Source organism: Protopterus annectens, chromosome 7.part0 (assembly GCF_019279795.1).
Source record: "Protopterus annectens isolate FY-2018-M chromosome 7.part0, PAN1.0, whole genome shotgun sequence".
NCBI lineage: Eukaryota > Metazoa > Chordata > Ceratodontiformes > Protopteridae > Protopterus > Protopterus annectens.
This window is the reverse complement of record NC_056739.1, coordinates 109,767,357-109,792,386: the sequence shown is the minus strand read 5'-3', so window position 1 is coordinate 109,792,386 and position 25,030 is coordinate 109,767,357. Positions and strand designations below refer to the sequence as shown.

The following is a 25,030-nucleotide window of genomic DNA, read 5'->3' as shown; positions in this document are numbered from 1 at the left end:
TGGTTAAGGGACAGTTCACTGACCACTTTGGGCATGAAGGAGGGAATGGTACGCAGAGCTACCTTGTCTTTGTGGAAGACAGTGTAGGGTGAGGTGGCCATCAGCGCTTGCAGCTCAGAGACTCTCCTAGCTGAAGTAAGGGCTACTAACAAGACAGTCTCACAGGTAACACATCTTTAAAGTGCCAGAAGCTGCCAGTTCAAAGGGAGCAGTGGTAAGTGTCTCCTGTACGAAGTTCAGGTCCCATGGAGGAGGGACAGGTTTTCTTGGTGGTCAAATATGGAGAACCCCCTTAAGAAAAAGTTTCACCTCCAGTCTTGATAATAGGGGTGGATCAATAGGTATGAAGGCTGAAATGGCTGACAAATGGACTTTCACTGAGGAGTATGAAAGTTCTGATTTTAGGAGCTCACTCACATAGGCTAGGACTAGAGGCAAATCCGTTGGAAGGGGTCTAGTTGCCTTTGAAGACACCAACTGGAGAACCTTTTCCATTATGATACACAGGATCTCCTGGTAGAGGGTTTCCACGCCTCCTGCAAGACAGATAGCACGTCCTCAGAATACAGGTAACTGAAAGGGATCAGAAGTTTATTACCCACAGGGTTAGGCTCAGGGTTTTCAGATGAGGATGAATGAGGGATCCCTTCTGCTGTGTGAGCAGGTCCATCTTGTGAGGCAACTTGTGGTGATTACCCTTGGCAAGAGAAAGAAGGGGGAACCAATGCTGTCTTGACCAATAGGGGATCACCAGCAAGATAATTGAAAAGCATCCACTTACCACATTAGTGGAGATGAGAGTCTGGAGCAGAATATCTGTAGTTGTCTATTCTGAGGGGAGGCAAACCGATCTATCTGTGGGGTGCCCCATCGATGGACAATGTCTAAGAAAACATCTCTGTTTAACATCCATTTGTGATGTTGAAAGAATGATCTGCTGAGGGCATCTGCCTGATGATTGTCCTGAGATGGGATGTAGACCGCCTGCAGTGTAACACTGTACTGGGTGGCCAACTCCTATGCTTGTATTGCTAGCATGCACAGTAATGAGGACCTGGTCCCTGCCTGCTTGCTAATGTACCATAGCACAGTGGTGGTGTCTGTGAACACTTGAAGGGGACCTGGTTGTATTAGAGGGAGGAAGGTCTTTACATAAGTTATCTTTTCATATGTATAGAATTATTCTGTGTTTTTTCGCTCTTTTGGTCTATTAAAGTTTGCAGTGTCTGGGGAGCTGAGCCGGTTTATTATTTACAAGGACATCCATTCAGCCTGTACCTTGAGACTGTTCTTAGTAGCCCCCCCCCCATTGCAGACTCGAGGCATCTGTGTGCATGAATTGCACTGGCTTGGTGGGCTGCAGAGGAAGGCCTGGGTTCTGGCTTATTTGTTGTATCCACCACCTCAACTCTCTCTTCAGGGCGGGGGAGGAAGGGCACCAAAAATTCCAGGGCATGCTTGTGTTGGGACCAGACATTTTTCAAATACCAATGGAACTTCCTCATGTGCAACCTGGCAGGGGGCAACAGAGGAAGAGTAGATGCCATGAAGCCTAGAAGACTAAGGAACTGCCTGGCAGAGATGTGGTTGACTGGAAGTAACTCCCGGAAGTAGTAGTTTAGGGAAGAAACCTTGTCTTAAGGAAGGAAGGCCTTCATCAAATCTACCCTTATTCTGGATCCCAAGAAGGTTTGGTCTTGGGATGGAGTAAGGGAGGATTTTGTTAGGTTGAGAGTAAACCCCAGACTTTGAAGGAGGGACATAGTGAACTGCAGGTGTGTCCCCGGAATACTTGCCTCTTCTGCTTGAATAAGCAGGTCGTCCAGATAAGGGTAAATTTGCATGCATTTTGTTTGGCAGTAGGCTACTGCTGGGGCAAGACACTTTGTTAAGACCCTTGCTGCTGCAGATAAACCAAAGGGCAAGGCAATAAACTGAAAGTGCGAGGATGGCATACCAAAGCGTAGAAATCTCCTGGTGTCTGGGTGAATGGGGATATGGAGGTATGCCTCCTCCAGGTCCAAAGTGGCCAAAAAAGCACTGGGTGTCAGTAGTGGAAGAAGGATTTGAATGGATAGCATGCACAAGGAAGGTATCTGCAGGAAGGGGTTTAACAGGGACAGGTCCAGTATAGGCCCACCAAGGGCCCTCCTTATTTGGGACCAGGAAGAGCCTGGAGTAAAACCCTTGACCTTCTTGGCCTGTTGGAACCCTTTCTATGGTCCCCTGTGATAGTAAACCTTGGATGATCTGGGGTATCAGGTAGAGCTGTTTTTTTTTTTTTTTTTGGAGGGAGGGATATGCCTTTTGGAATGGGTTTTTCTGTTGCCAAAGAGGTAGACAGTGAGAGAGGCAGGTAGAGAAGGGAAGGTGGTTTAGGCGGTCACGCATTATTTGTTCCGTCTGGAAAGAGTTGCCTGGGGGTGGATTGGGAAGAGGCAGTCCTGGGGGATGAAGTTTTTCTAGACCCTTTCCTGTGTTTTGAGGAGGAAGAGGAAGGAGCAGGTGCTCTCCTAACAAAGGTGGGTTTAGCAGGGTAGTTCCTATAGAATTTTGGACCCGGTGACACCAATAAATGTTTGAGGTCCTGAAGTTCCTGGCTTTTTTCCTGCAAAGTTTTGAATAGGTCTGCATACTGCTTGCCAAAGAGTAATTTACTGTCCAGAGGAGCATCTATGATCTTGTTTTTGAAATCATCAGGGAGGGGTTGTAGTCTGAGCCAGGAGTACCTGCGCAGTACAGAGGCTGAGGCAGCTGATCTGGCTCAGCAGCATCATAGCTGCATTTTATAGAATATCTGGCAACTTGTGCTGCTAAAAAGAGCTTAGAGATAACCTGGGGTTTGGCAAGGGAAACTGGCATGGAAGAGAGTAATGAAGTTACCCAAGAGACTGGATCCAAGGCATATTTAACGATGTGCGTCTGGTAATTAATGGCCCTAAAGGCCAGGGTGGATGAAGTATAAATCTTTCCCCAGTCTGTCCATCACTTTGCTGTTTTTGTTTGATGGCAAAAGGGAGAAGGAGGGAATCTGCCTGGACTGTATCTGGAGCCACTGCAATGACAGCTGGGTGTGCCATAGGTGGCTTAATGAGGTACTTGTGGTCATCAGGGACTTTGTACAACCTATCCGCCCCGTTTAGGGGCTGGAGGCTGGGATTCAGGGATCTTAGAGGCTGAAGCAAAAGCATCCAGGTAAGCTGGAATCACAGGGGGGATAGCGGAGGGAGAGGGGGACTCCATTTTGTAAGAGTTCAAAATATCTCTTTTGCACTTCAGTTATTTGAGTGGCATCCCACTTGAAGTACTCCCTCATTTTGGAGATGGTTTCCATAAAGGTAATATCTTCAGGTGGGAAGTCTCCTTCCAGGGAGTCTGTCTGGAGAACAGTACGCCTGGGGAGATGCCAGATGAGAGGTGTCTGTGAGTGATTCATCCAAGGAGAAGGAAAGGAATCTTCCTCCCGAGTGTGAACTAGGAGGATGGAAGCAGTGGAGGCTGGCCTAGGGCTAAGGGTAGGCAGGGCTGGGATATGAGAGGCAGTAGGCTTGAGGGCCATAAAGGCCTGAACCAAGGACTGGGAAAAAGTTTCCTAGTCTGGCTGGTCTTCTGTAGTAGACAGATGTTTAGTTTTCTCTTCAGAGGGGCTGCCTTTGAAGTTGTGTGGGAAAGAGAAGGCTTAGAATCAGGTATCAGGCCTGTGACTGAGAAGCCCTGGCCATCTAGTCAAGCCCGGTTCCCCTTCTACATCAGCAGTGGCCGTTGTAGTAACCTGTGCGGATGTGCCAACTGGAGATTCTAGGTGGCTTCTGACAAGGTACCCACTGAAGTGGCCAGTTTTGTCAGACATCCCTCAGCCCCTACACCGGGTAACTGGCGGAACGTCTGACGGAGAAGCAGCAACATAAGGCCTTGAAATCTTGGCCTTTCGACAGCCGGTTCAGTTTCCATACCTAGAGCCAAACGCTTTTAGTCAATGCTTTTCCAAGAACAATTTAAGGGCTGCTAGATGACTGCGTAGGGTTTTAGGGACAAACGAATGACAAATATTACAGGTTGTACGATTGGTCTAAGCAGAAAAGAAAGCTCATGGGAATATTTGTGCGGAATTTGCTGACCGCACTTACATTTTCCCTTCCTAGATGACATCGGCTATAAAAGTGTAACAGCAACCTAAGACTAAGTGAAATTAAAGACCAATGGGGTACTTATCTGCATAGTCTTCCGAAACGCAGAGCGAAACAAGCAAGCTGATGTTCGACTGCAGCAGAGAAGTTCTGAGGTCTGTCCATACAGATGTCACATTTATGGCCCATGGTTTATGGCCCTGCGTGTGATGTCCCATGCACCCGATAGCAACCAGGCTTAAGCTTTGGCACAGGAGCCGGACATTCAAGTTGCCTGAGGAGGAGGATCCCACAAGTGAGACTACTGCAACATGTGAATAGAAGGACATCAGGTTTAGCATTAATCTGATGTGTATGAAGTCTGAAACTCAAATGTCTGTCACTTTCTGACTTCAACCCTTAATTTTCCAATAATTTGTCAGAACCACAATTTTATGAGAAACAAACCGAAATTATGAGGCAAATATCTGTACAGCTGAGAGGTATGCCCAAAACCTATCCTCTAACACTTCACTGTCAGTCATATACCTCCAAACCTGGCAAAAAGTGAAAAGTTAACTGCCACTGCAAAAAAACTGCATCAAATTATCACACATCCGTTAACAGGATCAATACAGCTAGCATCCTCCAGCTGAAAGGCCTTGTACCACTCAATAAAACGGTCTGTAAAATGTACTGGGCTTATAAGGCATAGACCTAAAACCTCTTCCAAAGTCACTGTGAAGAGTGACACAAAAACTACATTTATTAGGGTGGGCCAACTGTCTTTTATGCCTGCTAGTCCACCTGAAATATTGCACATCTCTCTCTCTCTCTCTCTATATATATATATATATATATATATATATATATATATATATATATATATATATATACACACACACACACACACACACACACACACACACATGCATATATCTCCACGCACACGCACAGCAATGATGCAATGCGAGCCCAAACTACTCATGCTCTCAGCTGTTCCAATTCCACATCATGTTAAAAATTTCATGACACCAGTCCCTGAAATGGAAAAGTACAGTTGTGTACACTTACCATACATATAGATGTTCGAGTGTATTCACTGTTGCAGTCATTACATTTGGGTTATCTGCTTGCAGGTAGCCCACAGCAGGCCTGATTATCAAAGTCTTGGGTCCTGCATCGGTTGCCATCTCTTCTTCCATGATGTCAGGGGTATAAAGCATGCAGCCAATGCCATTACATCAGTTTTTCTTGCCCCAGATGTCAGTTGCCCCCATAATGGGAAGCAATTATATACAATATTACACCTCCAATTATAAGCAAATACACCAGAAAGCTTAAATACTGTAAACTAGAAGAGAGGTATAGCAAACAGAAGTCAGGGGGCTGTCTGCAACAGTGAATACACTCGAACATCTACATTTATGCTAAGTATACACAACTGTACTATTTTCTGCATGATTCACTGCTGCAGTCATTACATTTGGTTAGATTCCCAAAGCTAAGGAAGGGAGGAGGCAATTAGAGAGCATTAGGACCAGCTACTAGGTCCTGCAAGACTGCAGTGGCAAAACCAGCTCTGGATTTAGAGAAAATAGGCAAGTGGTAATGATTGGTGAAGGTATTAACAGAATTCCAGGTAGCAGCTTCTAGGATGTCCCTCGTAGGAACACCTCTGAGAAAGGCTGTTGAAGTAGATGCAGTATTAACTATTATTTTTCTTCCCGCTCTCACACATTACATATATTTATACCAACTTTTGTTCATATCTTTATCTGCCACCAGTTGTATAAGGGATCATCATACTTCAGTCAGAGGATTTTTTTTTGAGAGGCATTGAACTGAGATGGGTGAAAAAAAAATCCTAGAGCATACAATGGCATGTACGTCACACCACTCTCTTTCATGTGACTGTTTTAATATCTGGCTTCCACACTGTACCATTACATGCTCAGCCTCGGACATTTTGCCCTCAAATCTCTACTAAAGTGAGTCCTATCTGCAAAAAAACCCCACACGTTCTCTCTGAAAAAAAGTCAGTAGGCTACACTGTGCTCACCAACCCCACCGGCTGGCTTTCCAGTGCTACAGTAGTCAATCTTGGCTTACAAGCAACACAGCTGGCTGGGCTGTGTCTCCTCACATTTCACCTACATCAAATCCAAGTGACAAACTGCAAAATGACTAAGTGGGCCTCTAGGGGGATGCATCCTGGGCCGCTGTCGTCTTTGCCCTTCGCAAGCACCGTCTTTGCCAATGTAACATGGTAATGCAAAGGGTTTTGGTGATGAGCTACCCAAACAGTGTACATCAAGGAGAGTTTTACTCAAACATTCCATTAAACCACTGGACCCTTTCATCTACAAAAGGGGAGGAGACAAGACACAAGACCAAGACTTCTCTGAAGAACACAACCACCCTAGCTCAGTTAAAGACTGCAAAACTTGCAGTAAAACAGGGACTTGATTAGCAATGAAATTATGAACTTTCAGATTACACAGTAAACCAAAATGGAGAATTCTTGCAGTAAAACAGAACAAAGGATTCCAAAGAAACCTTAAATGAATTGCATCAGTACCTTCTTCACTGCTCTGACTGCTAGTTTTTAGGTGGTCCCCTGCACTGGTAGAAAAATCAGTGCGAATACTATCAGTTAACCAGCCATCATGTAGATTCTCAACTGCAGACACTCCTTCCATGGGGGCCCCAGAATATGCCTCAGAAATAACATGACCTTGCAGTCCAAATGTTGTAGCCTCGGTTTCTACCAACTCTCCGTTCTGTAGTAGTTGCTTGTAGTTATCAAACTCACAGTCGGATGGGGCATTCCCTGCTTCACGTAAGGAACCACAGTCATTTGCATTGTGTAGGTCCTGTTCTTTTCTAAGTACTTCAACATGGCTACAGTCTGAGTGAGTAGTTACTTCTTCTACCACAGCATTACAATTTAATTCAACTGAAGACATATCCTTGGTGACCTCTTCAGAACATTCCTGCTCCTCCTCCTCCAAGAGATGCTCTAGAAAACCAAAAGGAAAAAAAGTGAAAAAAAGAAATCATCAATATAACTCTACAGTAAAACAACTGTAAATAATTTAAGCCGGCTAGTACCACGTTCCTCATCCGCTATGTCCTGTGACATAGATTCCTTTAACTCTTCGGTGTGGCATGAAACTTGCTGGCTTTCAACACCTTCTTCCTCTTCGTCATCTTCATTACCACCTTGATCTTTCTCTTGAATGCCTGCCTCCTTCTCTATGTCCTGCATTCGCCTCTCTAACAGCTCAGCCTGCCTCTTCTGTTTTTTCTTCATTTTCTTCTTCTTGTTCTTGGACATTTTTCCAGACTGCTGCAGAAGAGAGGAAAACCCAGGATATAAAACACTGAAAAGGAAACGATGAAAGCATACTGCACTCAGTACTGAAAAAAAGTACAGTTGTGTACACTTACCATAAATGTAGATGTTCGAGTCTATTCACTGTTGCAGTCATTACATTTGGGTAATCCTGCTGGCAGGTTGCCCTCAGTCGGCCTGAATTCCTAAGTCCTGGGTCCTGCGTCGGCTGCTGTCGCCCCATCCCTGACGTCAGGTCGTCAGGGGTATAAAAGATGCGGCCCACGCCATTTTCTTTAGTTTTTCTTGCCCCAAATGTCAGGTGCCCCGTAAAAGGGTAGCCAAAATTTATATATGTATAAATACATGCACCAATATAAGCTTTACCTTCATCTACAAGCAAATATACTACATAGGTTGTATAAATCAGAGAAGGAAAGATAGGCTCCATCAGAAGAAAAGGGGGATGGCGGGTGGGTAACCTGGACTGCAACAGTGAATACACTCGAACATCTACATTTACGGTAAGTGTACACAACTGTACTATGTTCTTCGTGCTTCACTGTTGCAGTCATTACATTTGGGTAGATTCCCAAAGCTATGGTTGGGAGGCTGGAGCTAAACTGCATGACGAGCGGCTATGAGACCTTGCAGAACTGCAGTGGCAAAGCCTGCCCTGGATTTAGAACAGAGTGGCAGATGACAGTGCTTTGTAAAGGTGTGCACTGAACTCCAAGTTGCTGCCTCTAAAATGTCCTTGGTTGGTACTCCCCTGAGAAAGGCTGCTGAAGTGGCTGCAGCTCTGGTGGAATGTGGCCTAATGCCCTTAGGCACTGGCTTGCCATGTTGTAAGTAGCAGAAACGAATGCAGTGGGCTATCCATTTTGAAATATTCTGCTTTGAGAGAGCCTTTCCTTATGATCCTGCAGCATATGCCACTAGTAATTGCTATGTCTTTCTGAAAACTTTGGTTCGGTCCAAGTAGAATCTAAGCTGTCTAAGTCCAAAGAATGCATAATTCTTTCCCTCTTGTTCTGTGGATTTGGATAAAAAGTTGGCAGATGAATGGTTTGGTTAAGAGCCACACTGGACACCACTTTAGGCATAAATGTTGGGTTTGTCCTCAGGGAGACCCTGTCCGGATAAAAAATGATAAAGGCTCCACAGCCATGAGTGCCTGTAGCTCTGAAACTCGTCTTGCAGAAGTTATTGCTAGAAGCAGAGCTGTTTTCCAAGATAAAAACTTTATATCAGCAGTAGCAGCTGACTCAAAAGGAGGCAGGGTGTGTTTTTCCAAGACATAGTTGAGGTCCCATACAGGCACTGGTGATCTCCTTGGAGGCCTTAAATTTTAGGCTCCTCTGAGGTACTGTTTTAATAAGGGATGAGAAAAGATTGGTGGCTCTGCATTGTAATGAGCCAAAATGGCTGAGGCATGAATTTTAAGAGAGGAGAAAGATAGGCCTTTGTCCAGCATCTCAGTTAAGTATTGTAAAATCTGAGGAATATTTGGCACAGCTGTATCTGTTCCTTGTGCCTGGTTCCAAGCACAGAATCTCTTCCATTTTCCAGCATAAGATTTTCTAGTACTAGGCCTTCTGGCTTCCAAAATGACATCCATCACAGCTTTGCTAAGAGGTGCGTTTTGTATAACTACATTATCCGCCATGCTGCCATGTTTAAAGTCTTGAGCTGGCTATGCAGGATCTGATTGTTTTGCTGGGACAGTAGGTGCGGTACTTGAGGAAGGGTTCAAGCTGGGCATTGAGACAAGCTCCTTAATATTGGGTACCAGTGCTGGCGGGGCCAGTCTGGTGCAATCAGTATCATCTTTGGCTTCTCCTGTTTAATCTTTAGGAGTACCTTGGGGAGGAGAGGCAGAGGGGGAAAGGCAAATACTGATAGGTTTTCCAGCTGAAGGATAGGGCGTCCACTTTCCATGCTTGTCTGTGACAAATCCTTGTGCAGAATCTCTTTAGTTGGTAGTTGTGAGGGGAGGCAAATAGATCTATGTCTGTGCATCCCCATTTCCTTGTTATCATGTTGAAGACTTGTGGATCCAGCTGCCACTCATGGGGATCCATGAGGTTTCTGCAAAGTTCGTCTGCCAGAGTATTTTCCTTCCCGGCAGAAATTGTGCCTGCAGATGTACTTGGTAAGTCAATGCTGTGTCCCACAAAGCCATGGCTAGTCTGCAAAGGGGGAAAGAATGTGTGCCTCCTGCTTGTTTATATACCACATGACCGTGATGTTGTCTGTCTTTATCAGTGGTTGTCCTGGTTGAAGTAGGTCCTTGAAGGCTGTCAGGGCATTTTGAACAGCTAGCATCTCTTTTTGATTGATATGTAGATACATTTGGTCTGAGGGTCCATGCTCCCTGAATGCATTTTCCTGCCATGTGGGGCCCCTCCAGGCATAATCCGACTCATCCGTTGTTAGTGTTTGCCTGGCTGGGGGTAATGTGAATGGCTGTCCCTTGTTTTGGTGACAAGCCTTTGCCCACCATCGCAACTCCTGTTGCAGGCAGGGAATGAGAGTAATTATAGTTTCCAGGCTGTGGCAATGTGGAGTCCAAACACTTTTTAGGTACCACTGAAGTTTCCTCATATGCAGTTTTGCGAATGGAATTAGTAGGATGCAGGATGCCATGAAGCCCAAAGCCTGCAGAATTTTTCTTGCAGATAACTGGGCCTTTGTTGCTAACATTTTAAAGTAGGTAGTCAATTGTCTTTGTTTGTCTGGTGTGAGATAAGCCATCTGGGCAGTTTTATTTAAGCTTGCACCCAGGAATATTATCTCTTGAGTGGGTACTAGTTTTGATTTCTTTTCGTTGACTGTGTATCCTAGACATGTTAGAAGTTTTTTCACAAATGCCAGATGCTGTAGAAGGATGTCCTTGTTCCCTGCTTGAATTAGACAGTCGTCCAAGTAAGGATATATTTGTATTCCTCTCTGTCTGCAGAATGCAATTACTGGTGCCAAGCACTTTGTAAAGACCCTGGGTGCAGTAGATAAGCCAAAGGGCAGTGCAGATAATTGGTAATGCATTGAGCCAGCCTCGAATCTGAGGTATCTTCTGCATATTTGTCTGACTGGGACATGCAGGTATGCCTCTTTTAGGTCTAAATTTACAAGCCAAGTGTTCTTGCACAGCATGGGCAGTAGCTGCTGTAAAGTCAACATTTTTAATTTTGGTATATCCAGGAATGTATTCAGAATCGATAGGTCCAGTATTGGCCTCCAGGCCTTGTCCTTTCTGCGTACCAAGAACAGTCTTGAGTAAAATCCTTGTCCCCGCTCTTGCTCTGGCACTTGTTGGATGGCCCAGAAAACTAAGCTGCTGATCACACCTTCTTAAATCAAAAGCTCCCAGCTCTTTTGATTAATGGAAAGAGCTGGCATACAAAATTTCCAACTGGAACACTGACCCTACAGAAAGGCAGGCTGCAGTAGCTTGCTATCATTTAACACACAAGTCAAGTACCACTTAAAAAAAAATGAAATTACCTAAAATAGCACTGACAAAATCAAATGCAGGACAAAGCTATTACACCACCTCTGCAGGGGGTGGTCCCCAAATTCCAAACACCAAATCAAAAACAAGAAAAGGAATCCCCTGCAGAAAAAAAAACTTTTTAAAAGCTGTTTCAACTAGTTAAAGCTTCTGTCTTTTCTGTATTTATTTTGTTAAATAAGTTAAATCTTCAGCAAGACATGACTATGAAAATTAGTGCAAGCATTTTTGTGTGTGTTGTGATACTGGATTATATGAATTTGAATTGTAGATGGATGACAAAGCGTAGCGTATTATGCGTGTGGGGGTATTTCTTTTTGGCAGTTTTTTTTTTTTTTATTATTTTTAAGCCAAGCTTAACTGGGGCTCAGACAATTTTACAGTAGCAATTCTAACTGGTTGAGGAAAGTGCAGTTGTGTACACTTACCATAAATGTAGATGTTCGAGTGTAATCACTGTTGCAGTCATCACGCTTGGGTTATCTGCCTGCAGGTAGCCCTCCGTTGGCCCGAATACCAGAGACTTAGTATTTCTGCGTTGGATGCTATCGCTCCAGGACTGACGTCAGGTCGTCAGGGATATAAAAACAGGCAGCCTATGCCATTACATCAGTTTTTCTTGCCACAAATGTCAGGAGCCCCCAAACAGGAAGCTAAGTTATGATGGGGAAAACACCACCAGTAAAAAGTAAACAGCAATACCCCTGAAAGGGGTGAGTAATAGCCACAGAGAGGAGAGAGAGAGAAACCAGGGGGCTGGAGTGAGAGAAACCAGGACTGCAACAGTGAATGCACTCGAACATCTACATTTACGGTAAGTGTACACGAAGTACAGTTTTGCACCTACCATAAATGTAGATGTTAGAGTGTTCACACTGCTGCAGTCATTACACTTGGGTTATCCTGCCGTCAGGCGGTCCCGCAGTTGGCCTGAGTTCCAAAGTCTTGGTCCGGCGTCGGTTGCTGTCGCTTCTTCCCAGACGTCAGTGCGCCAGGGGTATACAAGATGCACCCGACTCCATTTTCTTCAGTTTTTCTTGCCCCAGATGTCAGGTGCCCCCAAGTAGGAAGGCAATACATATTGCCAAGCAAAAATATACATATAAAATAAAAACAATAGCTTCAGTTACCAGCAAATACACCCCAAAGGTTGTATATGGTAGAAAGGTATAGATAAGTTCAGCTAATTCAGAGGGGATGGAAAGAAGGTAACCTGGACTGCAGCAGTGTGAACACTAGAACATCTATATTTATGGTAGGTACAAAACTGTGCTATGATCATTGTGTTACACTGCTGCAGTCATTACACTTGGGTAGAATCCCAAAGCTGAGGTTGGGTGGCTGGTCTATAAAGAGTTAGGCTTGGCTATGAGGCCCTGCAGAACTGCAGTGGCAAAACCTGCTCTGGATTTAGAGTAAAGAGGCAAGTGGTAACGCTTGGTAAAGGTGTGCACTGAACTCCAAGTTGCAGCCTCCAAAATTTCCTTGGTAGATACTCCTCTGAGAAAGGCTGTTGAAGTAGCTGTTGCCCTGGTGGAATGTGGCCTAATGTTATTTGGGACTGATTTTTCATGGTGTATGCAGCAGTACCGAATACAGTGTCCTATCCATTTGGATATATAGTCTGCTTTGAGATAGCCTTGCCCTGTGATCCTGCAGCATATACTACAAACAGTTGCTCAGTTTTCCTGAAAGCCTTTGTTTTGTCCAAGTAGAAGCGCAGCTACATGTGTATGTCCAAAGAATGCAGAAGTTTCTCCCCTTTATTCTGGGGATTTGGATAAAAAGTTGGCAAATGGATGGTTTGGTTAAGAGCCACACTAGATACCACCTTTGGCATAAAGGTAGGGTTTGCCCTTAAAGATACCCTGTCCTGATAAAAAATTATAAAAGGTTCCACTGCCATTAATGCCTGTAGCTCTGAGTTACTGCCAGGAGCAGAGCTGTTTTCCATGATAAAAATTTTAGATCGGCTGTATTGGCTGGCTCAAAAGGTGGTAAGGTCAGTTTTTCCAAAATTAAGTTGAGGTCCCAAGTTGGTGGTCTCCGGGGCGGTCTTATGTTTTTAGCCCCTCTGAGGTACTGCTTTAGCAAGGGATGAGAGAATAAAAGAGGATCCGTGTTGTAATGTGCTGAAATGGCTGAGGCGTGGATCTTAATTGATGAGAAGGATAGGCCTCTGTCCAGCATCTCAGTTAAGTACTGTAAAATCTGAGGAATGTTTGGAACAAGAGGGTCAAGGTTTTGAGCCTGGTTCCAAGCGCAGAATCTCTTCCATTTTTCTGAGTAAGCTTTCCTGGTGCTAGGCCTCCTGGCCTCCAAAATGACATCCATAACAGCTTTAGAGAGAGGTGTTGCCTGTTTGACTAATGTATGTGCCATGCAGCCAGGTTTAGGGTTTTGAGCTGACCGTGCAGGATCTGATTTTGTTGAGTCAGAAGGTGTGGAATTTGAGGCAAAATCCATGGTGGGCCTTGAGCCAAGTTCCTTAAGATAGGGTACTAGTGCTGGCGTGGCCAGTCTGGAGCAATCAGGATCATCTGTGGTTTTTCTTGTCTGGCTTTTAGGAGTACCTTTGAAAGGAGAGGCAGTGGCGGGAAGGCATAAACTTTTAGGTTTTTCCAGCTGAACAGAAGAGCATCCACTTTCCATGCTTGTTTGTGATAAGTCCTTGTGCAGAATTTTTGCAGTTGGCAATTCAGTGGGGAAGCAAAAAGATCTATGTCTGGGCATCCCCATTTTTGCATTACCATGCTGAAGATTTGTGGATTCAATTTCCATTCGTGGGGGTCCATGATATTTCTGCTTAGATCGTCTGCCAGAGTATTTTTCTTACCTGGCAGGAATTGTGCTTGCAGGTGAACTTGATATGATAGAGCTGTGTTCCACAAGGTCATGGCTTGCCTGCATAGGCGATAAGAATGAGTGCCCCCTTGCTTGTTTATGTACCACATTACTGTGGTGTTGTCTGTCTTTAGTAATAATTGCCCTGGATGTAGAAGGTCCTTGAAAGCTGTTAGGGCATTTTGAACAGCAACCATCTCTTTTTGATTGATGTGAAGATGCATCTGGTCTGTGGTCCACTTGCCCTGAATACATTTTCCTGCCATGTGTGCTCCCCAGGCGTAATCCGAAGCATCTGTTGTTAAGAGTTTGCCTGGCTGTGGGTTGGGTAAAAGGCTGACCTTTGTTTAGGTGACATGCCTGTGCCCACCATCGAAACTCCTGTTGTAGGCAGGGAATCACTGGTATTACTGCTTCTAAACTGTGAGAGTGTTGAGTCCAAACACTTTTCAGGTACCATTGTAATTTCCTCATATGCAGTCTGGCATATGGTATTAGTAGTATGCAGGATGCCATGAATCCCAGGGCCTGCAGAATTTTTCTTGCAGGGAGACGGAACTTTCTTGCCAGCAATTGAAAATATTGAGTTAGTTGAACTTGTTTGTCTGGCGTGAGGAAAGCCATCTGGGCCGTTGTATTTAAGCTGGCATCCAGGAATATAACCTGTTGCAAGTGCACTAGTTTTGACTTCTTTTCGTTTACTGTGTACCCCAGAGAAATTAGCAACCTTTTTACAAACACCAGATGCTGTAGAAGAATGTCCTTTGTGTCTGCTTGAATGAGGCAGTCGTCCAGGTATGGATATATTTGAATTCCTTTTTGTCTGCAAAATGCAATTACTGTTGCCAGGCACTTTGTGAAGACCCTGGGCGCAGTAGATAAGCCAAAGGGCAGTGCAGAGAATTGGTAGTGCATTGTACCAGCTTTGAATCTGAGGCATATTCTGCAATTTTGTCTGATAGGGACATGCAGGTATGCCTCTTTGAGGTCCAGAGTAACAAGCCAAGCCTTCTTGCCCAGCATGGGTAGAAGCTGCTGTAATGTCAACATTTTGAATTTTGGAATATCCAGGTAAGTATTCAGAATTGAAAGATCTAGTATGGGCCTCCAGGCCTTGTCCTTTCTGGGGACCAGGAAGAGTCTTGAGTAAAATCCTTGTCCTTGTTCTTGTTGTGGTACTTTTTGAATAGCTCTCATGTCCATGAGGGCTGAAATTTGTTTTTGTGCCTCTGCCCATTGGTTTTGTGGCAGGACTGGCATTCCTTTTAGCCTTGGAATCTGTAACCTTGAGACACAATATTCAGGACCCATTTGTCTTGGGTGATTATTTGCCAGTTTTAAGAAAGAAGTGCTAGTTTTCCCTCTAAGGGGGCTTCCAAAAGGGTCGTGCTTGGCGTACGAAGGGGAAAGTCATTGTGACTGTTTCCTGTAAGGTTGAGACTTGTCCTCACCACCTTTTGGGGTTGAGGTGCCCCACTGTCACTCTGTCTGAGCCTTGGGGTTGAGATTTACCCCTTGGGCGTCTGTATCTGCCTCTCTGTGGTCTGTCTGACACTGGAAAGGACCAATTCTTTGTTGGCCAATTTCTGCTAAACTGAGGTGGCTGTACCTGTAAGAAATCCTTGACTGTTTGCATAGATTTAGCTTTATCCTCCATTTCTTTAACACCTCTTCTGCCTTAACACCAAATAACTATCATAGGTTCATAGGTTCATACTAGGCTATCTGCCCAAGGGCATTTATAAGCCTAGCCCATAGTTATGTGGCTTTCGCCACCCCTTTAGTTTGAATAAAAACTATGCCTATCATTTTGCTGTGCCTCTGTCAAGCAGTGACACTGAAGTAATCCCTGGGGTATATCTGCAATCTCCCATCCATTGGTCAAGATTCCTCTTGAACAAGGCCAGAGAGGTGCTCTGCCTCACATGTACCGGGATTTTGCTCCACAGCATAGGGAGTCTCTGGGTGATGAATCTGTCCCTCCAGCACGTTCTATTTATAACCGTGTCAAGGTTTAAGTCTCTTGCCCTTGTGGTTCTGAGGGATCTAGATTTTTTGAGGTGAAGCATATTCATCAAATCTGGGTTTGACATGGCCTTATATGTCAGGCACAGGTCACCTCTGAGCAAGCGGTATGAGACTGAATAGAGCTGGAGTTCTTTCAGTCGGGCAGCATAAGACATATTTTTGAGACCCTTTATCCTTTTGGTGAGGAACTTTTGGGGCCTTTCAAGCTGCAGCAGGTGTCTGGTCAGATACATTCCGAACAGGGCATTGTACTCAATCATAGGTCTAATGAGTGATGAGTACAGGGGGACGATGACCTCCCTTGATCTAGATGTGAATCCCTTCATGATCAGGTGGGTGATATAGAAGGTTTTCCTAACTACTTTAGCAACATGAGTGTCAAACGACAGGCTACTGTCAACCTGGGTCCCCAGATCTCTGGTGACTTTTTCTGTGCTCAGTGGATTGCCACCTATATGGTAGCTAGGGGTAACCTTGTTTTTTACGAAGGGTATGACTATGCATTTTTTGGCGTTTAACTTCAGGCCATGGCTCTGGCGCCAGTTATCCATTTCTGTGAGGCCCTTCTGGAGGATATCTGTGTCAGATGTGTTTTCGACTATGGCGCCCAGTTTGCAGTCATCTGCAAACTTTGTCAGCCATAACCCTCCTGTGTTTGCTTGTACTTCAGAAAAGTAGATGCCGAACAAGAGTGGACCCAGGACTGAGCCCTGTGGGACACCACTTGTGACAGGCTTTGAGTCTGACATGGCTCCAGCAACTCTGACCCTGTGGGTTCTGTCACTTAGCCAGTTTGCAACCCATCTTGTGATGTATGGGTTTACATTCAAGCTGATGAGTTTTTCGATGATACCTGAGTGGGGTATTGTGTCGAAGGCCTTTGCCAGGTCGAGGTAGGCTGTATGGACTGCCTTTTCCCTCATCAATGGCCTTGGTGACTGTCTCAAAAAGTCAACCAAGTTTAAGAGGCAGGATCTGCCTTTGACAAAGCCAAACTGGGTTGGATCCAAAGTCTGCAAGTTCCCTATGTCTTTATTTATGAGTTCCATTATGATCCTCTCCATGGCTTTGCAGATAAGGCTTGTCAAGCTAATGGGGTGGTAATTTCCAGGGTCTGTGGAGGCACCGCCCTTATGAAGTGGGACCACAGTGCATGTCGCCACTCCTTGGGTGTATCCTGAGGTGAGGCTAAGATTAAACAGCTGTCCTAACTGTGGGTTTAATTCCTCGTTGAGTTCATGAAGCACACAGCCGGGGACACCATCCGGTCCCATGGATGCTGTGTTTTTGCCTTAGTGAGGGCAGTTCTCACCTGGGCGTTGGAGATGTTTGGGGGGCTACAATCCTCTGGAATAGATATCTCTCCTTTTGGGGAGGGAGAAGTTTGCACTGAACCTGTCAGCCAGTATGTTGGCAATGTGTGTAGGTTCAGTAATTTTCACATCATTTTGAACTAATTTTGAGCATATCTGGGAGTTTCCTCCTAGGTTTCTAACATAGCTAAAGAAGGCCTTATGATTCTCTTTAGAGTCCTTGGCGATTTTTCTCTCAAAATTTGCCTTGGATGATTTTATGAGAGCTCTTAGTTTTTTACTTATAATGATCAAAGGTGTCTTACCTTTCAAGGATTTTGCTCTATCTTGTAGTAGCTTCCTCCTTTTGTTGTAGAGCTTGTTTATGGCTGGGGTCCACCAGACTGGACGCTTGCCTTTGGTACAGAGAGTCTTAGTTTTGTTTGGGATTGCCTGATCCATGCAGTCCTGTAGGTGCTGGTAGAAGGCATTTGTAAGTGATTCAGCAGTTTGAGTAATGTTTACCACTGGCTCAGGGGCCTTAAAGGAGACCACACTAGTTTTTAGAAGTGTGAAATCGGTTTTGAGAAGTTTTTCACTGTGGTCTTTTTTGTTTCAGGTGGGGGCGGGATGAGGACCTCCAGCGAGATTAGTTTATGATCTGATCTCACCAGTGAGGGGTATACTTCCGGTGTTGAACATTTTGATCCCATGTTCGTGATGATGAGATCAAGTATGTTTTCTCCTCTTGTGGGGATGGTGACTAGTTGTTCCATGGCATTTGAGTTTATGAACTCCAGGAATCTTTGGGTTAGAGTGTTCGGGCTTGAGTAGTGTTCCCAGTCTATATTAGGGTAGTTGAAGTCACCTAGTATGATGGTGTTTGGAGATACATTTAGCCCCTCCAATGTTTTCAGGAAGGCCATGTGAGGTTCCTGAGTTTGAGAGGGTGGCCTGTAACATGCTACAAATTGCAGAGCAGTCTTGCCTATGGTTAATTGCACCTGGATGGTCTCCGATGCATCGTCGTTGCCACCAACCTTGAGGTGTGGGTGTCCTTTATGAATATGGACACCCCCCCTCCTTTCTTGGTGTTGTCCGGATTTTGGGGCCGGAACGCATGATATGAGGTGAAACCTGTTAGTGCTGGGGTGCTCTCAGGAGCCTTGAACCAGGTTTCTGTCACAGCACAGACATCGATGTTCTCCATATTGAGAAGGGCCTCGAGTCGTGCATCTTGAGATTGAGACTTCTGGCATTGAGCAGCATTACCCTTAGTTTTTTCCTTTTGGTGTTCTAGGGTGGTAGGTTTAGAATTTGAGCCTTGCCTAAAAAAGGCACTATGGGGTGGCAAGAGCCTTTGCCAATATCCGGAAGCCCACGGGTGACAGGTGCAAGCCGTCCCTTGCGAAGCAGCGTGGCTTGTCCAGCATGTCATCCCAGGCAGACAGACATTGGATCCCCTTTGAATGACACCAGAATTTAAGCCAATTATTAAAGCTGATCATCTTATCACTGTATTGTGGCATCATTCTAGGTGAAGGTAGGATACTGCTCAAGGTCAGGGTCATACCTGCCTGGGCTACATAATCAGAGAGCTCCTCGATGTCCCTTTTCATGTAGTCCAAGGAGGTACGTCTCAGGTCATTGACACCAGCGTGGACAATTTGAGTCGTACTTGTACCTGCTGTTGAGAGACCTGAGTGCTTGCGTTATGTGGCGGATTCTAGCGCCCGACAGGCAGCTTACTGTGACCTTCTCTTTACTCAGTCTGGTGAGCGGGACGTCAGTGTGTCTGACTATGGAATCACCAATGACAAGTGTGTCTGGCATTTTGTTTGGCCTTAAGGGCTGTGACTGTTTGACACTCTGACTGTGTGGTCTATGTGTTGCATGTGTTGGGTCGTGAGGTGGTAGTTGTTTGGGTGTCTGCTTTGGTGGCCTCTGCTGTTTTGGTAAATTTTTGATCAGAGCCTCGAGTATGTCTTTGTGTGAGTATGTGTATGATTTGAAGTTGTGATGGTACCATGTGTGACTGGGTATGTATTGTGTGTGGTTACCTTCTCCTCCTGTCTGGTCTTGCCAGTCCTATGTTGAGAGAGCTCAGCCTCCAGTTTGGCCGTATAGTTGCATCTCTCGCATGTATTTGTGTTTTGTGGGAGAAGGAGAGGATTGTCTGTGTACATGAGGCAGTTGTAACATTGCCTCAATATTCCCAGGTTCACCAGTTGAGCTGGAGAGGACACTAGCAACTGATCCCTCGACATACTAGAAGTAGTAGATAAAGAGACTTTCAAAGGACTCCGGGGGAAGTGGGTTTTAGGCTGGTGGGGTACTATCTATAATAAGAGTGCTTTATCAAGGTGCAAGTACTGTAGGAGTAAGTGCTAGGCTTTACAGATAGAGAATAGTCTACTTGGGAATCAAGTAGAGATGAACTTTTCAGTTATAGGATATGCTGGTTAGATCAGCAGTACAGCTCGAGGAAGGTAGTTTTAAGGGAAAATTGGAAGAGTGGAATTTAGATGGCCCAAACAGTTAAACCTTGTTTAACCGCCGCTGCTCTTGTGTGCAACAGTGGTAACTCACTAAATCAGCTTACGCGCGTTTAGCGTGTTTTATAGCAGGGGGCTGAAGGGAGCTAGGAATTGGCCCAAAATTACCAATGGACTACTAGTTTCTGGCTGAAACTTCACCAAATCAGACAAAAAGGCCGCTCAGTGCTTCCCACTCCCACTGGTAAGCAAAGAAACTTCCCTCCTTCCTAATAAGGCAATGGATCAGTAACAGGAACTAAAAACAAAGCCCAGGGATCAGCAACTCTGAAACTGGACTACTCTAGTTCAGTAAGGCGGAAAACAAGAGATTTTTTTTTTTTACAGAGACAAGGAAAAAACAGACAGTAAATGCTATAAATGCTGTAAATCGGCTAGCACTTTAGTGTGTAGCCTACAGAAACAATTTGCAACAATTAGTAACTTAAAGTGCAATAAACAGTGTAAAATGCAGAAATCACTTAAAGTAGCAGTAAAACAGGCGAAATGCAGTCGCTAGCTTAATAACAGTGGGAAAGCCACATAAAATACTTATATCTGGTAGAAAGTCACTCTTTTAGCTCTCTGCTGCTTGGATCACTCTGCAGGCCACCACGAGGATCTGTGCTGAGTTGGTACAAGCTGGGAAACGTGTTTAGCGTGTTTTATAGCAGGGGGCTGAAAGGAGCTAGGAATTGGCCCAAAACGACCAATGAACTACTAGTTTCTGGCTGAAACTTCACCAAATCGGACAAAAAGGCAGCTCAGTGCTTCCCACTCCCACTGGTAAGCAAAGAAACTTCCCTCCCTCCTAATAAGGCAATGGATCAGTAACAGGAACTAAAAACAAAGCCCAGGGATCAGCAACTCTGAAACTGGACTACTCTAGTTCAGTAAGGCGGGAAAACAAGAGATTTTTTTTTTTTTTTACAGCGACAAGGAAAAAAACAGACAGTAAATGCTATAAAAACAATTCACATGCAGTGCAAGCTGGCACACTTGAGTATGTAGCAATATTAGTCCACACACAGTATGAAAAAAATGTAATTAAATTAAAAAGGACTAAAAGCAAGTGCAGAAAGGGTTTATTAGAGAGAATGCGGTAAAGAGAAGGGACTGGGGGAGTGTCCTAGATCAAATCTACAGTGGGGCGGCCACTGCAAAAGCCACCAAATTTAAACTACATCCAAGAACAGGGAGGGGGGCTAGATCTGAGAAATCAGTCCAAGTTATAACAACCACAATAAAATGAAGGAAATATACTTAAATCAGCTTATGTCCAGTTGATGTATGCAGACAAATCTCAGTAGCAAGCAACTCTACTTAAAATGATTACCAGAGATGTAACCAACACAGGTTTTAATGTTATCAGAAAACCCCCCAAGCTAATTAACACTTAAAGGAATTTCAGAGCAGTTTAACAACTAGTGCAGAGCTTCAGACACACACACAAGACAGTTTCAACAGAGCTAGATCTGAGAAATCAGTCCAAGTTATAACTTCTGTAAAGGAGCATCCAATAATTTTGCCTTAACATGATCAGGTAAACTTTGTTCTTTTAACCAAGCATGTCTTCAAATCACAGAACCTATAACTGCGGCTCTACAAGAGGCCTCTAAGGAATCAAAACCACGTTGCAGAGTATGTTTTCCCACCTGTTCAACTGCATGCAATAAATCCTGCAATTCTTTACAATCAGGAGCTTCTCAGCTTGCAAGCATTTTCTGTTTTAACTGAGCCATTAAATATTGTTGGTATTTAAGCATGTGAAACTGGCAATTTAAAGCTCTTACTGCTAAAGTTGCAGAAGTGTATACTTTCTTCCCCCATCTATCCAAAGTTCTGGAATCTCTGTCAGAGGGTACTGGATTTTTTGCAATGGAAGCCTTAACCCCCTTTTGGACCCTGGGAAATAGTTTCTGGATCAGCAGAAGGGTTTTTGTAAAGAAACTTGTGACAGTCAGGGACTCTGTAATACCTATCTGGCTTGGCTGGAGCAGGGGGCAAAAAGGAGATAAACTGGATTCAGAGAACAAATCATCTACAATGTCTAGCACAGGCGGAATAGCCAGGGGCCTGTGCTGAGGCAATAAGAGGAAATCCCTGAGCCTTTTCTTGGATTCTGAGTAATCCTGACTTTCCCAATGGAAATGCTCCCTCATGGTATGTAAAGTTTCCCCAAAAGAATAATCCTCAGCAGGAGAGGGTGAAGGGATAGATTCTTCAGCATTAGAGTCCTCATAGGGGGGTAGAGAGTATTCCTGGTCTGAAGAGGAATCAGAGGAAATGGAAACCTGATCAGAGGAGTCATAGTCTGTATCCTGCCTAGGCCTTTTCTCAGGAGGGGGATGGGAATCCCTGATTAGAGTAATGAGGTCTTCGGCCATTTTGAGCATCTGTTTCTTAGGCATGGAGGACTGTCTAGGAGAATGCTGTACTTGTTTCTTTGTCTTTAATGATACCTTTGTCTTGGCTGTTGTCTTAATGGTAAGTTGTGAAGGTCTGAAAACACCCTCATAAGCCGATGCCTGCTCAGCGGCTCCGGACTCATCTGAGGGATTAGTTTCCGTAGGCCCAATACCTTGAGTTTCCAGAGGCCTAGATGTCTCCACGTGGGAGTCGGAAGCGGCCTGTGGCTCTGAGGTAGTGGGTGTCAGGGGCTGCGAAAGCGCCTCACTGAGAACCGGCAAACCGGCGAGTGGTCTAGAAGGGGTTTCGTCGTCAGTTTTGGACCTCGGATGCCTGTCTTTATCCTTGTCTCTGCTTTTTTTCGGTATTGAGATTGTCGGCTGATCCGACGGCATCGTATAACTGAACCTTCGGCCAAAGTAGTGCAAAGCAAAATCAAAACGTCTTTTTATAGTGCGTTTGTTAAATCTAGCACAAAACCGACAACTAGTGACATCGTGATCAGGGCCTAGGCATGGAATACAGTAAGAGTGGAAGTCCTTATGAGGTATTTGCTTCCCACAAGAAATACACTGACATCGGTCTGAGGCAAGAAAAAAGTTTCCCCAATGGAGTACTTAGCTTTATTGAAGACTTCGGATCTGAAATTCGACTTCGAAAATCTCAGGAGTCGGCCGACCAGCACTTGTGAACTGCTTCTGCTTCGGGCACCGCGCGGCAAGAAAAACTGAAGAAAATGGTGTCGGGTGCATCTTATATACCCCTGGCGCACTGACGTCAGGGAAGAAGCGACAGCAACCGACGTCGGACCAAGACTTTGGAACTCAGGCCAACTGCAGGACCGCCTGACGGCAGGATAACCCAAGTGTAATGACTGCAGCAGTGTAACACGATGAACATCTGTACTGTGTTCTTCGTGTTTCACTGTTGCAGTCATCACACTTGGGTGGAGTCCCAAAGCTGAAGAAGGGGGGAGGCAGTCAAGAAGAGTTAGGACTGGCTAGTATGCCTTGCAGGACTGCTGCTGCAAAACCCTCCCTAGATTTGGAAAAGATAGGCAGGTGGTAATGCTTGGTGAAGGTGTGTACAGAACTCCAGGTAGCAGCTTCCAGGATGTCCCTGGTAGGGACTCCTCTGAGAAATGTTGCAGAGGTAGATGTTGCCCTAGTGGAATGTGTTCTGACCCCCTGAGAGGTTGGTTTCCCATGGTGCTTGTAGCAGAAATGGATGCAGTGTTCTATCCATTTGGAAATTAATTGTTTTGAAACGGCCTTGCCATCTGCCCCTGTTGCAAAGCTGACTAGTAACTGGTCACATGTTCTGAAGGGCTTAGCCCTATCACGGTAGAATCTGAGGTGTCTGTGCACGTCCAAGTGCAGGATCCTTTCCCCTTTATTCTGAGGATTAGGGAAGAAAGTTGGCAAATGGATGGACTGGTTGAGAGCCACACTGGACACCACTTTAGGCATAAAGGAAGGGTTAGTCCTGAGGGAAACCCTGTCAGCATGGAAAATAATGAAGGGTTCCCACAGCCATAAGTGCTTGTAGCTCAGACACGCTTCTAGCTGAAGTGATGGCCAGAAGCAAGGTTGTTTTCCGAGAGAGAAATTGTTAACTCTGCTGACGCTGCAGGTTCAAAGGGGGGAAGCATGAGCTTTTCCAGTACAAAGTTAAAGTCCCAAGCAGGGGTGGCTAGTCTTCTTGGCAGCCTTAGGTTGTTTACCCCTCTTAGGAACTGTTTGATAAGAGGGTGCGAGAAGAGGGGTGGCTCAGTGTTGTAATGAGCCGAAATGGCTGAGGTATGTATCTTAATGGAGGAGGAGGACAGGCCTCTGTGGAGTAGATCTGCTAAGTAATCCAGGATTAGAGGCAGGGAGTGCAAAGTTGTGTCCACTCCTTTAGATTGAATCCAGGAGCAGTACCTTTTCCACTTAGCATAGGATTTTCTTGTACTGGGCCTTCTGGCTTCAAGTTGACATCCAGCACCTGCTTGCTTAGGGTTGCTGGGGGAGAATTAAAGGAATAAGCCAGGCTGCAAGATTTAGGTTTTGCAGTTGCGGATGCAAAATTTGTCCTCCCTGCTGAGAGAGCAGGACTGGGTGTAGGTGGCACCAGTGACAGGCTGTGCAGGAGTGGGTACCATGGCTGGCGTGGCCAGTGCAGGGCAATCAGAATTGTTCTTGGTCTGTCCTGTCTTATCTTGAGTAATATTTTTGAGAGAAGGGGCAGAGGGGGAAAGGCATAGACAGAGATTTACCCACTGAAAAGATAGGGCATCCACTTTCCAGGCCCTGCTGTGAGGATTCCTGGTGCAGAATTTTCTGAGCTGGTGATTGCAGGGGGAGGCAAAGAGATCCACCTCTGGGGTCCCCCATTTCTGAATCAGAAGGTTGAAGGTGCTGGGCTCTAATTGCCACTCGTGTGGGTCTAGGAGATTTCTGCTTAAGTCGTCTGCCATTGAGTTTTGTTTGCCTGGCAGGAAGTGAGCTTGCAGATGGACTTGCATGTCCCAGGCAGTGTTCCACAGGGCCATGGCTAGCCTGCAGAGTGGGTTTTCCCCTGCTTGTTGATGTACTACATAACTGTGATGTTGTCTGTTTTTATTAGCAAGTGTTCTGGTGAGAGTTGGAATCTGAAAGCTGGCAGAGCGTGCTGCACAGCTAGCATCTCTTTTTGGTTGATGTGCAGATTAATTTGACTTGGGCTCCAGTGGCCTTGAATGCACCTGCCGTCCATGTGTGCTTCCCCAGGCATAATCTGATGCATCTGTGGTTAGGGTCTGGGTGGCGTGGGGTTGAGGAAAGGGCAGTCCTTTGTTGTGGTTGCATGCTGTTGCCCACCAAAGAAACTCTGTCCTTATACAGGGTATGATTGGAATGATGGTTTCCAGGTCCTGAGAATGCTGGCACCAAAGACTTTTTAAGTACCATTGAAGTTTCCTCATATGCAGTCTGGCATATGGAATT

The 25,030-nt window shown here is 45.2% G+C and overlaps 1 protein-coding gene across 3 annotated transcripts in view; it reads right to left on the bottom strand.

Moving 5' to 3' along the window:
* LOC122806267 (SRSF protein kinase 1-like) overlaps positions 1-25,030 on the bottom strand; it is a 1,654,485-nt gene that overhangs the window by 494,368 nt on the left and 1,135,087 nt on the right. For all 3 annotated transcript variants that reach the window (XM_044076540.1, XM_044076542.1, XM_044076541.1), the window contains exons 9-10: positions 7,221-7,458; positions 6,688-7,128 (exon numbers count right to left, since the gene is read on the bottom strand). In XM_044076540.1, coding sequence (XP_043932475.1) covers positions 6,688-7,128; positions 7,221-7,458 — 679 coding nt within the window. The remainder of the gene's footprint in view (positions 1-6,687; positions 7,129-7,220; positions 7,459-25,030) is intronic.